The following is a 15,690-nucleotide window of genomic DNA, read 5'->3' as shown; positions in this document are numbered from 1 at the left end:
GGTAATGAAAACGTCTTCTGCATGTTTGTTTTAGCGCTTGAGCTTCTGAATCAACTTTTCCTATGGCTAGATTTTCAAAGAAGGAGAACGTTTTAGAAGTATCTCCTGGGCTGAGTGTGGAGCTCTTGTATTTAATAGAATGACCAGTGGGCCAAAGCGTGCATGGGAATGTTCTGGGTGTCATTTTGCTATCGTAAGCCTGCAGCTGCCACGTCTTCTCATCCTTCCATTTAACCTCAAAGGAAGAAAGGAGAATACTCTTCCTATGGACCTTTTGCAGATCAGGAAGTCTAAGCAGCCAGGAAAAACTGCACTGGGTAGGTCATAGAAAGCTAAAACACCATCAGCAGCCCTCTCTTCCATCTTTGACAATGTTCTAAGAAACTCTCAAGCACCCTGGGAATAAAGTAGACAAGCAGAGAACCCATTTCAGCACGGTATTCTTCAATGAATAGGTCAATAAACAAATTAAATGCTTCCTCTTCCTTGGCATTACATCATTTCATTTCAAGGTCATCCTTCTCTCCCCCTTCCTTGCTCCCACCTTGGAAGTTTAATTATAACCCAAGTTGCCATTATCAAACGTCAAAATAGAACAGAGGAGGAAGTGGCAGAATCAGTGGACGCCAGAGAGAAGGAGCAAACATTAACAGAGGGTATTCAGCTGCACCGGTGCAGCCGTCAATCAGGAAGATATACTTCTGTGTTGCGTTGATGGCTGGGGAGAAGACCTAAGGGGGGAAGCGTAACGCCAAATGATCTGCTGAGAAAAGCAATCTCTTCCGGATGATCTAATTCACTTGGAGGAATTTGCTGCGGTGTCAGTCTTACGTACAAGCAAGCAGGTCAGGATTCGACTCGATACCCAAATGGTTTGATCAGCAACCAGATTGATAAAACAGCGAGAAAGCGCTTGGGGACTGTTAAAAAATGAAGTTAGGTTTTAGGGTTAGATGACTTGTCTGCCAAGTCGGGCCATCGCCTGACAAAGGGCATTTTAATGCATCCGAAACTGGGGAAGGCTCGTGAAACGGTCGCATATTTTTCCTTTGAAAGTCATTTTCTTCTCACTCAAATCTCCTCACCCGGCTTAGCCGAAGCCACTTCGTGATGCACAAGAGGGCAGTCGCTCCCATGTTTCACAAAACCTGAGAAACCTCAGGAAGAAACGAGAAGAAGAAGAAGAAGAAGAAGAAGAAGAAGAAGAAGAAGAAGAAGAAGAAGAAGAAGAAGAAGAAGAAGAAGAAGAAGAAGAAGAAGAAGGTGGTCTCGCACCTTTTCCCCATTGTGGCTGGCTCTGTTTTAAAGTCAATTTGGAAGGCAATGAACCCCTGTGATCAGCCTGAGCCGTTTTCAATTAGTACAAAACACAATTAACCTCCCGCTAATAAGACAAGACGGCGATTTGAGAAATCCCTAAGAGGAGAGTGATAAGAGCCAGGCTGGGCCAGAGGGCTTGTGTTTGGCAAGACACGGACAGCAAGAAGCAAAACGGAAGTGATTTTTCAGGCAACGAAACATTATCAGCAGCAAAACTCTGCGATGGATGAAATAATCTCATTTGGTGAAACAGGAATGATAGCACGAGTAGAATCCGGACTATCAGGAAAACAAAACACTGCAGGAAAATCTTTGCCAACAATTGCAGGAGTCTGTTCAATCCTTCCTAATCCCCCCCTTTTTTTAAATTAAATGTTCAAGTTTCAGATTATTAGACCCAACAGAATGCGTCCAAATGCCTTCCAACAGTGTATTTCTCCAAACTTTGCCAGGCAATTATGGGCTCCAAGAAGAATGCACAAAAGCAGGCATTTCAGGGAGAAAGCAATCCCAAGTTCATAATTTAGAGGTAGCCTCCCTAGATGTTTTAAATTATGGCTCTCACCATCGGAGCCCAAGAGCCCAATTCACCACCTTCTTCCACTTGGTATTGATTGATTTTGCTCCATCAAGCCGTTGTCGACTCTTAGCGACCATATAGATAGATTTTCTCCAGGATGATCTGTCCCTAACCTGATCCTTCAGGTCTTCCAATGATGCCCCCATCACCGCTGTAACTTAGTCCCTCCACCTTGTGCTGGTCATCCTCTTCTTCTCTTTCCTACCACCTTCCCCAGCATTAGAGCCTTCTCCAAAGCTCCACTTGGTACAGTGAACCTCAATTTCACTTGGGGCCACAATGGCCCTGTGAATACTCTTTCTGGATTCCCCAGCCTGACCCTCCAGGTATCTTTCACACACACACCACAGGGGGAAAAAAAATCCCCCTTGGGAATTGCTTACCTCCATCAAATCAATCAGCCACAAGAGTCTCTCCTGGCAACGTGGGTTGAGCAGACACGGGAACAGCATGAAATAAATAAAAAAGGTGCAGAGAAAGAAAGAGGTTAGAAGCTAGCAATGAAAAGCTATGTAAGTTAATACCGGGCAGAGTGATTTCCCTGCATTGTTTCTCCTTGTGGTCCTCACTGCCTCTGATGAAAGTGAATTGACCTTCAGAATGTCTTTCCAGGGGAAATGAAGTTCACTGAAATGTGACGGGGTTGTATTTATTTGATCGCAAGCTGGCTGGGCTATCCCCGAGGGAAAGCCGTTCCCTCATTTCTCCCCTGCCACTAACCAACTTTGATGCGAACGGCCACAGGTTTCAAACCGTTTGAGGGTCTTTCACTTGGCTGGGCTGGTCGTCCGTGAAAGAGGAGTGATTGGATTTGAGTTTGTTTTAGCTTATCGATTCGGTTGCCCTTTGCCTGCTTTTTTCACACTGGGAACCGTTTGGCAGAAAGGCGAGGTGGAGAAACGTATCCAACAGCCCGAAGCCAAGAACGTCTCTGCGGAAGAAGTGGAGAGAAAGAGAAAGTTCACCTTCCTCTCGCTTTATCAGAGACCTTTAGGAAAGTTCCTTCAGAAAACTGCTAGGCAGCTGATCCAAGGCAATTCAAGGAAGGGTTTGTTCATACAATCGAACATTAACAGGCAGGGACTCCCTCCCCTACGATTCGGGACGCCTGCTAATTTGAATGGCCTCCGGAATAAGACGAAGACCAATTTATGCAAGATAATTGTATCATGGCAGGAGACAGGAAACAGAAGCAGGACATCTCAGTGAATGCTCTCTGCTCCTTCCTGTTGGTGAATTTTCTGCCTGGCCGCTGCAGGAGGACAAATGGGGATCGAACTTTCCTTTGGTTTTGCTCCCTTAAGAATCTTCCAAGGGGCTTCTCTGCCTTGGCAGCCCAAAACCAGGACGAGTCTTTTTATTTAGGAAAGACTTTCGAAGTATTTATTTTATTAAGAGGCCTCAGACGTTGGCGAGCTGCAACTCCCGTCGCCAGATGCATTAAAACGCTTATGCCTTTGAGGAAAATTGGTTCGCTGGAAAAGGTGCTCCCAGACTTCTCCTGATTTTCTGCTGCTAGAGACCAACCCAGGTCTCCTCCTATAATATGTTCCTTGGTGGCATCGCACTGTCAGGATCGTGACTGTACTCCTTTAAATGAGAGGCACTTTGTTTGCACCCTGTACGTTGGAGGACACCATGCACGTGCCTATAAAAGGACAACGTGGACTCTCAAGTTAGCACTCGTGTCTTGTCTGAAGTCTTCCCAAGAACATCTGGCTTGTGGATGGGGAACAAAGCTGCTGGACTAAACAGGCTTTGTTTGGATCCCACAGTGCTCCACTCAGACCAACACGCCATCTTCCTAGCATTAGAAGGACCGCATCCCTCACTCCGTTCACAGTTGCCCTGAATACCCAACTCATCGCAGTGGCCTCCTTTGAGTTCACGCATTCAGCAACTTGCTTCATGAAACAGCCTTTCTCTTCCCAAGCTTGCTAATGAGGCTTTGATGAAAGGTGTTTTTATTACCAGCAAATTGATTTCATGGCCCTCAGGGCTGCACATTTAAAAAGGCGATTATCCTAACTTCATTTGGCACTGGCTGGCAGGGAGGGGAAAGGGGTAACAGAAGACGCCGGCAGAAAATCCAGGTATCTTCTTGATTTTCTGGAAAGAGTTGATTTGCCTTATGATTCCTTCTCCTACTGGCTTTTACCCAGGGGAATTCTCAAATGATTATTTCCCCCCTGTACCTGGGAGAGAAATCCTGGAATGTGGGAAAGAAGTGGTTGGCTGGGGGAAAATGAATTATATCTTTTCCTTGCTGCTTCTCCCCTTTCCCCGTGCACTCTCTAGCAATCCTTTCCTCAGGAAAAATGTTTTTAAAACGTTTATATACGGTAGCTTTAAATCTTAAAGCTACTGCACAGTATATAAACAGGCATCAAACCCCACACTTACTCGCACCGATGATGTTTCCTAGTTGGGTAATGAAACATCTACAGGCCAACCGCCAAGCTCAGAGAACACCAAGAACCCCACAGTGTTTTTAATTGGATGCTCGTGGGCTCCTGTGTATTTAATTTGTCTCAACTAACTCTTCAGCACCGTCCTAGCACCTGAGCTCCCATTCGCTCAATTTTATTTATTTATTTTGCAGTCCGTTGCATCCTGTTGCTACTGAATTTTCCATAGTGCACCTGGCATGAAATGCTGCTCAGGGATGTTGTGGGAAATGAGCAGAGGGGTTTGAGACAGGCACTCAACACTGCTAAGAGCATGCTGGCTGTAGGCACTGTTGGAGGACACTTTTCCCATAGACCTGTCCACACAAGTGGCCCCCTCCCCCAAGGAAACTCCGCATTGACTCGATATCTACTCCCCTTGCTCTGCAGATGTCCACGACATATAAGGTGCTACTAGACCTTGTGTGCCAAAATGCGAGACCTGAGCAAGAGAGAGAAAGACAAGAGTACCTACCCGAGCTGAACTGACTGTGGTAGATGTGAAATGGCTTTCAGCAGACGAGGCAGAATCATTGTAGGACATTGTGGAGTACGAGTCCGTTCCTGTCCCCGAGGGTTGCCGGGCCTTCATGAATTCTATTTCCCTCTTAAGAACCAGGTTGTCAAAATGGTCGAGGTCTTGTGGAGATATCACCCCTCTGACCTCTGACAGGAGGGAGAACTGCAGAACCAAGAAGGGAAGATGGAGCGTTGAAGCAGAATCTGGTGGAAGGGTAACACGTACACGTGTATATACTTACATCACTGAAACTTTTGTGTTTCTCCACTCCTCTGGTGGTTCCATGCTTCCTCCATGAGTATTCTTCTTTTTCAACTTCATAGGGAAATGTACATGGTGGGATGCTGGCATGGAATTTTGCATATGAAGCCCTTCCATGCACCTTTAACCCATGAAGAAGGCAAGGCCCATGCTAAATGCATAGCAATCAGCTATGTAGACACAATCAGGGATCCTGCCCATTCAAAGATCTCCGACTGCATACATGAAGCTGGTGTGCTTCATGCATGCAGACATGATTGTCGGTGGAGGCCAACCAAAGCAAGGCAAAGTTACCCTTTTTCTTGCACTCAGTATGGCATGTGAAGACAAAGAATGAAAGGCCAGGAAGTCATGCAGATGTCCAGTTCTGCAAGTCCTTAAACCCTGATGACTTATCCTTGTTTCCCCAGCTAACCTTGGCATGGGTGTTGAGCAGTTCAAAGAGAGCCATGATGAGGGAATCAATTGAGATGTTGTTCTCCTTGTATTCATCCAGGTAGTATGCCATGGTGGTTCTCTCGGGCTCGTTCAGGAGGTGGCGTGCATGTTCCTCCAGCATCACACGGTTTTGGTTCACCAGGCTACACAATGTTACTTGAGATCCTGCGAGGCCTTTGTAGAAAGATGGCTAGGAGGAGAGGAACAGAGAGCAGCTCTGGAGAATTAATTAGGCTTACACAAACCGTAGCCCGTTAATTAACGAACACTCTGTGTAAGTAGTCCTCATAATACATACTGACAGAGGAAGAAGGCTGGCTAACAGATGATAAAGCATGCAATTATAAGAGGAGAAATATGATAAATTTAAGGAATGTATAAGCTCTCATACTCTGAGAATGGCATTCACCAAATGCGATATGTATCGCAGGAATGACACGACTGTAGGCAATAGGCAGAGGATCTTTCCTTATTCTAAAACATGGGCATGCTGTTTTACTGCACGCGTGGGAGCACTTGTTCTTAAACAATGCTTGTGCAACACGCTTGTCCTTATCTAGTTAGCTAGAAATCTTTTTTTTAAGAGGTAGGTCTCCTGTTAATTGTTGCCTTTTAATTAGAGATGTTAGGGACTCCACTTGAGGTCTTCTATAGGCAAAAGTGCCATGGACTCTTCTAAGGAAGAGGTTTACTATTCTGTGTTACAAGATTCAAGTTTCAAGCTGTGATGATTGTGCTTTAAGGGTGTGTGTGCACCCACAGGCACCAATGCAATTTCCCATTCCACGGGATACAGGGTGGCCCAAATACGGTCAACCTCTGCAGAAACCAAATGGAACAATTCCATGCACGGCTGGTCAAAAGTTATTCCTCCAGGAATCAGGATTTAAGATTGCAGCCGGAATCAAAATTCCAAATGGGCAGACTGTGGGTTTCAGCAAGCTGGAGCGATGGAGTGGAAATGCAGGGGTTTTCCAGATGTTGCTGAATGGCCAATGCCTCTTGTTCCAGGTCAAGCTATCCGGGGCATTGGGAGTGTATTTCAGAAACATCTGAGGGTTGGATATCTATTCAAATATCTATTCAATTAATTATCTATCCTTCCTTGTATTTCTGCTGTATTCCAAAGGTTAAACCACCACCACCACTTCATTGCCTGCTGAGGCTTATAAATGCTGATGGAACACATTCAGCTTAACCTTGAAATCTTGCCATTCTTTCTTTCTAGTATTTTCTCAAGCATGGAGAAACCTGGATTTAGAAAGGAAGGGGTGGTGGGCGTTGATGACCCTGATCCACATAAGAACGGAATAAGCGGAAGCCCACTGAGAACAGCCCGTTGTGCTCAGAGCATTGATTGGAAGGCATCCCTTACTTAAAAATCAAGCTGATTGCTCTGCAGAGGTTGGAGCTTGTCTGTGTGCAGCTTCTCAGCCTGCAGAATAATCAGTGAACTGGAGCGATAATGCACAAGTCTCCTGTGGGCTTTAGAAGGAACCTTGGCTTCTAACAGGGCTCTGGACGGCTCTGATGGCCGCTGATTTGTTTTAAGAACGTAAGACAAAAAGAACAGCCTGCTGGATCTGTCAATGGCCACCTTCGCCCAGCAAGCTGCAAGGGAGCACCACGGAAAGACCCTCATAAATATCTTTATCAGTAAAAGCCACCTGGGCAGTTTAGCGGCAGGTTTCCATTTTAAAAAGATGCGCAGAAGTGGGATGCTGCTCCCCACCCCTAGAACTAGATACGTGCAGCCCCAGAGGCACAACGGTGCTTCTGAAGGTTGGGTCAGCCCAAGAGGATGCGGAAGTGAGAGCTTCCAAGGAAGCAAAGAGGGGAGGACAAATTGATGAGCGACTGTGGCAACAAGCTTCTTCTATCCACCCCAGCAGTCCTGCTGGAAAGGAAGCAGAAACACAAATCAACTTTGCAATAAGCTTATTTATCACTATGCCTAAAGGAGAAAGAGGCCCATGGAGCCTCTTAGCTCGGGGTTCAGCATTTTTATGCATATAACAAAAGCAGCAAAACCCTTCTCAAATTTGTTCCGCTTGAAGCTAATGCTGGAAAGGAGATGGGCTGTGGGATAGACTGCAACCTGGGTCTAGTTGAGGCATGAAGAATGAGAATCAAAAAGGCAGTTAAGGGATGCCTTGTGATCTGCGGACCTGAAGGGACCACAGCTTAGAGGTGAATCCTTCCTTTTCCCTCCAGCAGATCTCAGGCTCAAAGTATTTCATCTCCAGATAAGACTGGGGGGGAAATTCCTGCCAATAAATAACATGCTGCCATGCCAACCAAAGTAGACTTTATTAGGCTAGATGAATGAAAGACACGGCTCAACAGAAGGCTGCTTCCTCTCTTCATATTGTTCCTCTGAAGCGTGAGAATCCAAATCCCGCGTTCCAGATAAATAACAATAGCTCAGTGGTGCAGAGGCTTCCTTTGCAAGCCAGAATTCCAAATCTGGTTCCTAACATCTCCAGGGTTGGGAAACCCCTGCCTGTGAACATGGACAGCGGCTCCCGGTTACTGTTCATATTACTGGCTAGATAGCTTCAGCCGAGAGCAGCTTCTAATACTGCTTTAGGAATGTTCTGTAGCTCAGCGCTATAGCACCTGCTTTACATGCAGAAGGTTTAACTTCATCCTAAATCCCTCCAGGACAGGCTTTTAAAGAAATGGCAATTCCATGGGTACCAAGATGCCGATGGATATCTCCTTCAGTTTCCACCAGGAACCCACTCAATCCCAGCTTCGTGCCAGCTTCTGGCATTATTTGTGTTTCAGAGAATGCCTCTAAACCCCACATGCCTTACCCTGGCATCTTTAGGAAACAACAGTGATGGTTGGCTGCTGGCCTGGGTTTGTTTGAGAGAGCATTTGGGGATATGGCAGGGAAATGTCTCACTAATTTGCTTACTAATTTATAACCCCCGTAGCAGACATTTTGCAAACATGCCTAGAACAGTTTTGTTTTTTTCTCCCACATTTTCAGATGTGCCTGTCAGCATTCAAGGGGAAGAAACGATTAGGAATCATTTAAATGTGACAGAAGACGCTTGATCAAAAGTTCACTACCTTCCCAGATCTTTGTCTTTAAGGAAATCAACGAGTGCTCAAATCAACCGTCACGTGGTTTGGCTCTAAGAAAGAGTGAGCAACTGGACATCCAGATGCTGCTGAAGTCCCAGCACCCCCCAGGAATGAGACAGATAGGGCTTATGGTTCACTCATATTCTTTCCAGTAAGAAAAATAGCTGGTGATAAGATACCCCTAGAACAGAATAGGACCCTACCTTCAAAATGTCCCTTAACCTGCCCATCTTACCTTTGGCGTCATCTCTCCCACAGGATCTCCAGAGGCCCTGGAATGAAAGGCAGCTGTTATCACCAAAAAGAAAGTCAGAAATCAAGGTAGATGGAAATCTTAGCCGGTAGGTGATGTTGAAGATCAGATGTGCACCAAGAACATCAGAAGCGTCTTGTGGCTGGATCAGAGCAACGACTCATCAGGTTTAGCCTACTGTGTCCACCAGATCCACTTAAGAACCTCACAGATATGGACAGGAGGATGACAACCACCTTCTCACTTTGGCTGCCCCTTTTGTAGTTGTACCCAGTCCTCCAAGTGTAGTCCCACTATAAGTTTATGTAAGGGCATTACTTACATAAGGGGAATTACTTTCCTTCTGAAGCTGCCTTTTTTACAGCAGCTGCACATTGGATCAATATTTTCTTTTAGGTACATGATTATCATAACTGCCATACCCCTGGTCCATTATGATTTGAACTAATGAATTTCCATTCATAAAAAGGGAGAAGAAAGAGTGATAGGTATCTCATAATACTTATGGTTTTGGGAGGGCAGGCACTACCATTCGCAATTATTTTATCCTCCTTCCTGCTTCTCCAACGTAATTTTCTTTCTCTCTCATTAGGGAATCAGATGTCATAGAAGGTACGAAATACAAAACATGCCGGTAGACTTTCTAGGCTATTTCCAGAAGATTGGCCAAAGATTTTTTTTTATTCCCAATTTGCTCTGTTCTTGTGACTTGGTTCATCTTAGCATTCTGTAGCAATCCAAGCAATTGGGGTTTGGAAGCAATGATTCAAAAACTGTTCATGCAGCCCCTGTTGTTCCCTCTGTGCATCTCTTGGAGTTTGAACACTGACAGCACAATTTCCTCCCATTCTGAAGTCGGAAACCAACAAAACTATAATGTAAGCCCTGAAATATGCATGGCACTGTTTAAAAAGAACAAAAGGGCCTAATTCATTTCCCTGGACCAGCCATACCATCTAATTTGGGATCCTTAATCCTTCCCCAAATATGGGGCATCCCTTGGCTATCAGGAAGTTGTCTACCCTCTTACAAAGCTGAGCGTTATTATGAAACAAGCCATGGTGACATGCTCAACGTACTATGCTTATAACAAACCACTCCTTCAAACGAACTATATCTGGGGATATACAAACCCTGCTGAATTGACCATCGTCTCTCCAATCTGGGAGCTGGGAGTTATCCACTTGGTTTCATCCACGGTGGCCCGAGCATGAGGCAGCCTCCCCACATCTTTGACAGTCATTATGAGATGATGAGATGACTTCAGGAGTTTCACTGCCTCGTCATGGGAAATGTTGAGGAAGCTTCGTCCATTCACCTCCAGAATCTGGTCCCCAACCTGTATAGAGAAAGCCAAAAAGAAGCTCCCATTGGAAGGTGGAAGCCTTGGGAAATGGACCTATCAAAGGTATCTGCGTTGATTCATCAAGACAGTAATATCAACAGCAACTCTTTGGAACTTGGCATCTTCTATCTACATTGGCCATCAACTCCCATATTGACCAGAATGCATGGCTAGGGGCTACCACATGGAGGTATCATGGAGGAGACAGCCTTCATCTAGACATAATGCCCACATATTACCGTCACTCTCAGAGGCAGTGTGCTGGGACTAGCTGTGCTTGATCAGGATGACAGATATCTGAAAGAAGTTGCTTAATTCTCCCTCCCTTTTCCCAGATCACATTCAGGGGAAGGGGGAAAAGATGGAGCAGAACACTTATTTAAATCCTCTCAACTGAATGCTTTCTCAACAGCTGCTCAAGTCATTAGGATGCCAAATATTCTCATTTCATTTTCCTGTCTCTTGATCCACCAGCAACTGAATGATGTAGAAGACCATCAGCAGCCTATGCAAGATTTTCCTTTTGTTCACAGGTGGGAGTGACAACACAAAGCTTTCCCTCTTTCCTCTGCCTTTTCCCCCTCTCAACAGGCAATACATCACCTGTCAGGTTTAGGACCATCCAGTCTGTGGCTGCAGAAGGGTGGAATACATGATGCTTTTTTGAAGCAAGCCACCTGTTGTTCAGGCAGGACGGTCAAGCGCACTATCTCTGTTCTATTCATGCTCCTGGGTGAAAAGCCAGGGAGGCTGGATATTGTACAAAGGATGATTTCTTGTTAGATATCTCTCCATCCCTCTGCACCTTCCCTTTATGCCCATACTTCCCATCTGAGAAAGCGCCCTGGGAAGCGTTCCATTCTGATGTGTTTTCTAAGGCTTGAATGAAAGAGTGGAGTGAAGTGAAGCCAAGGGGAGGGAACTTCTCCTGTTGGGCATTTGAGATGGGAAACAGTGGGCAGCCAGGGAGGCTGCAGATGATTGGAGAGAGGATTGACTGTTCCCCAACCTCTATCCTTCCACAGCCTCCCTGGCTGCCCACACTTTCCCATCTCAAAATGCCCAACAGGAGAAGTTCCCTCCCCTTGGCTTCACTTGGGATTGCACAGACACATGAGGAGTCACAGAGGCTGCAGGGTGCTGGAGAGATGATTTCCTATTACCCTTCCTCTGTTACTCTAATGTAGAAGAAAGCCACCCCGATTTCATTACATGCAGAACACCATGATTTTCCAGAGTGGACTTTCCAGTGCATGGAAAGCTGTTGGGTCCCCATGTTGGGTGTTAGAGCTATAGTTTTCCAGCACTTAGGTGTATTCCTATAGACACATCATGTGGTTACTGATTTAACACCCCCCCTTTTTTTTATTTTACAATATCAAACTGCAAACCAACTAAATAGTCTGGATTCATACAACACACTAAACAACACACATAACAAATCTAAGTAAGGTGAAAATGAACAAAGCTTGACCTGTTGTAACTGACCTGGTTAAAGGTGTTGCAGAATTTTCTCTCTCATGTAACAGCTTCAGGGCCAGCTGACTCATAACTATGGAGAAAATTGATCAGCTCATACCCCAATCTCTATTCCTTCTCGTTTCTGGTTGAAATCAACTACCAGTCTCCGCTGGCAAGACCAGCAGTTTGGAAAGAGCCTTTAGATCTCTCCAGGGCCTCTTTCCATCAACTCACAATCCTTTTCACAGAGCCTGCCGTCTCTAAAACAAGGCGAACGTTGCACTCCAGTCAGATGACCGCAAGAAGACAGCCGGGGGGAAAGAATCTCATTAAGGAATTTTATTGCCATCGTGAATCTTTCACTGGTCCTCTCTACTGAGCATGATATTTTCATGCATGTGCAGGTTTTAAGGGGGTGAGGGAGATACCTGGAAAGAAACTATGCGGTCTTAATTAGCCCTTTTACAACATCTGTACTGCTGTCCATTGGTAACCAGGAATCTACTATGGAGACAAGAAACAGAAGGAACAAGGAGTTGTTGGAAGACTTCAGAGATGGTGTTCCAACAGCACCAGTGTGCAATGTTTGCTCTGGTGTGACATCCAGCACATTAAAAGCTAGGTCATGATGAATAATTCATTGCCAATCGGGCTGTGTGATATATGCTCTGTTTCTCTCCTGCCCTATGATGGGGGAAGATATTTACTTCCATCCAGAGAGAGAGAAGAGAAACCTTCTGCCATGAGCCTCAGCTTATTCTCCTCTGATCAGATGACAAGCAATCTATCACGTCTCTGCTAGGACAGACTTTGTGGAAATGTGCAAAGAGGGAAGATCATTTCTGCTCTGGTAGAATGAAAGGCTGAAAGTCAAAACAAGCAACTTTCTGCAATCCAGGGGTCACCTGATTCTCACCAAACTAGCAGCTGCAACATCTAGAATTATCTCCCTGTAGCAAAATTAAAATCTCATGCTCCCGATGTTTCCTATAAAATCTGGGAGTCCCCAAGATTTCTCCAGATGGATGAGTGTCCCTAAAAAGACACCACCACATTTCCCCCATCCTTATTCCTGGTTCTTTTCAACATCCAAGCAGCCCAAGCCATTCTGGGGACAAATAACAGGAATGAAGGGGAGAAGATCTATTCTGTATCCAAAAATGGCTGTGCTAACCAGAAGATAACGTAACCTGGAGTAGCAGGAAAGTCATAGAATCAGAGAGAGTTCAGTTTGCAAAGGGCAGGGAGAAGAACGAAATAGAAATTTAGGCGTTACTCTGGGAGGGTTGTGAATTACCTTCTCCTTGCAAGGGGGGGCAAAGGAACAGATGGAAATGATAACAGTCAACTGAAGACCTAAAGTCATTTATTTGTAGAAGATAATGTTCTTTATATACCTGCAGTGATCATTTTATATCTCTTCCCTGAGCCTAATGTTCTGTCGCCTGCATGAAAACCATTTGGCATTTTGCAAAAACAAGAGATTCTGTGATCCAGGAAAGAAAGAGGAAATTTCTTTCCAGGCAGCTGGTGAGGAGAGGAGGTGTCAGGGGAGACTAATGAAGAAATGAACAGAAAATGCCATTGGTAGAGTTGGAGAGTTGCCCCCACAACTCTGCATTCTGCCACCTCATGATCCATTGAGAAGGACAAAACACGGATATTGATCATGAATATGTCTGAATTGAAGGCAGTGACCTTGAAATATGAGAAAGGAAACATGGGATGAATGAGACCTCTGGCCTCATTTTAATGAAAATGGGCATAAAGCTTAGGCTGAACTGAAAGTACAGAGATGGTATCTTCTTTCTGACCATCTCGCCCAGAGTACCATCCTTGCTAATCTGATTGAGGATCTCGCAGAGGAACGAAATGGGCAAACATTTCCAATTAGTGCTATGCTGAATGGTTTTAGAAGTTTCCTCCTTCTATGAAAAAAAGGCTTTTGATATTCTACCTTATTCACAAAGTGCCTGAGCATTTCTTTTGAATGATCAGGTGGTTTTGTTGAGTGTGCTTACTACTGTAGTTGGAGTTGGGAGAAGTTGCTTTGGCTGTTGGTGGTGTTCTCTGAGATGCTTCTCTGAGTAAATGGATGGTTGGGAAACCAGAGAAGTTGCTTCTAGAGGAAGGGAGGGCAGACCACGTCCATAATGCCACCAAACAAACTACATGGATGTGTCCACGAAGACACCAAAGGTAAAGTTCAACTTGAAGGAGGTGTCGCCTGATATATTTCAGAAAGTATATCTACATACATTCATTTCTACAAAACTGTGACCCTCCCAGATCCACCCAAGAGTCTCAGCTGAACTTACCTTCAAGCCGGTGTTTTCTGCTTCAGAGCCCTTGTCTACACCCGTGATGTAAATCCCAAGGGCATATTCTGATCCCCCTCGAATCATGAGGCCCAGCGATCGCCCTTCATCCAACATGAGGTTGACCTGCACCAAGAAGGAAAAAAAAAGTAGTTATTGGATTGTCCATAAGGAAAGTCTTTCCACAGGGAAGTGACCCTTATCGATTTTCAGGTCTTGCCTTGTCCATGGCATTCTAATTCACGAAGGCTGCTTGGAATAACTTGAGCTTCAGAGCTCTGAATGTGAACGGTGCTTGGTTCAACAAGCTCCTAACTTGATTGGTGGGAAAATGTCTTTTTTGGGTTCAAATAAGGCATTGACCCATGAACTAATTAAGCAGGATTGGTCCATGCAACACTGGTGGAAATTTCCTGAGCTGAGTAAAGATTTCCTTATGTTGAGCAGTCCCAGTGATTACATGAAGTTTTTTCTGGATGTCTTTTCAACTTCCCAGCCTAATCCACAGTCCTGGCCTTTCCATGTAAACAGGCATCCATCTAAGTATTAACCAGGTCCAACTCTGCTTAATTTATGAGCCCAGAGAAGGTCAGCCAGCTATGTCTACCTTCAAGATAAGAACCAATGGAAACTACCAACTACCTGAGTTGGCTACCCTGCTTTGCAATGCTCAATCCCCCTCTCCCTGCACAGAGCCAGATAGGTTGCTCACTCCTCTGCCATAAAGGAACAAAATGGGAGATTAATCCAACGATCTCGGTGGTACTCATGAGCTGAATGAGAGAACTGTTCTTTTAACTTCCTCCAGATTTTCTTCCTTGGGTCTCTATCGGGCAGACCCACTTGACGAATTTTCCTTAAACGTTTCCCTGGTTGAATTCAAGCTCTGAGACTGGGAATATCAGCTTTACTTATCCTGGGTGGGTAATTAAAGCTGCCCACTCATCTAGCCAGAGTGCAAACATGAATTGCTTGAAAACACCCCTGAGTTCCATTGAACAGGTGGAGGGAGACACAAACAGGCTGGGATGGCAAACGTTTTAATTGCTTTTTGCAGTCAGGCTCATATACCTAACGCTCTTGAGAGAAAAAGCAGATATCATTTTGATTAAAATTCAGGCTAAGTACAGCTTCAGCAGACACAGGGAAGGGGCAACCCCCCTCCCCTCCCCCTTTTGAAATATTATGGCAGAGGCCTTATTGACAAAACACGGCTGCTGGCTCTAAGCAGAGATGCTGCGAAGAATCAGATAACTTAAAGGAATGAATTTATTTTTCTTTAGGCTGGGGAGCAATTATCTGAGTCAGAGAGAGAGAGAAAGAAAAATTACCCAACATTTGCAGGGAGCAGACATTGTTTATTGCAAATCAGGAAATAGAGAAGAGCTTTAATTCCATATTAATTAGGGACATTAGCAACCAGCAAATATTTTAAAGGAGTGAAAGACTTCGATAAGTTTAATAAGAGCTGGAACATTGGGATGGGGTTCATTGTTTTTAAAAGCCACACCAAGGCTATTTTAAATATTACTAAGACAAAACAGCACTTTTTAGGGAAAGAACTACGTTTTATAGGATTGTAATTGCAAAGATTAAAGTTGGAAACTTAGGCTGTATAAATAGCAATCATCATGGCTGCTTACAAGCCAGG

General features: G+C 44.8%; 1 protein-coding gene across 2 annotated transcripts in view; it reads right to left on the bottom strand.

Moving 5' to 3' along the window:
• Nucleotides 1-15,690, bottom strand: part of WHRN (whirlin) — a 45,281-nt gene that overhangs the window by 8,003 nt on the left and 21,588 nt on the right. For both annotated transcript variants that reach the window (XM_088146955.1, XM_088146956.1), the window contains 6 exons: nt 14,040-14,165; nt 10,049-10,254; nt 8,898-8,934; nt 5,544-5,756; nt 4,823-5,029; nt 2,284-2,316 (listed from right to left, as the gene is read on the bottom strand). In XM_088146955.1, coding sequence (XP_088003081.1) covers nt 2,284-2,316; nt 4,823-5,029; nt 5,544-5,756; nt 8,898-8,934; nt 10,049-10,254; nt 14,040-14,165 — 822 coding nt within the window. The remainder of the gene's footprint in view (nt 1-2,283; nt 2,317-4,822; nt 5,030-5,543; nt 5,757-8,897; nt 8,935-10,048; nt 10,255-14,039; nt 14,166-15,690) is intronic.

This window comes from Python bivittatus, unplaced genomic scaffold (genome assembly GCF_059951505.1).
Source record: "Python bivittatus isolate LINGU-HERP-01145 unplaced genomic scaffold, Pbiv_v1 ctg000160_np1212, whole genome shotgun sequence".
NCBI lineage: Eukaryota > Metazoa > Chordata > Lepidosauria > Squamata > Pythonidae > Python > Python bivittatus.
The sequence above is the reverse complement of the archived record's forward strand: the minus strand, read 5'-3'. Positions and strand labels throughout refer to the sequence as shown.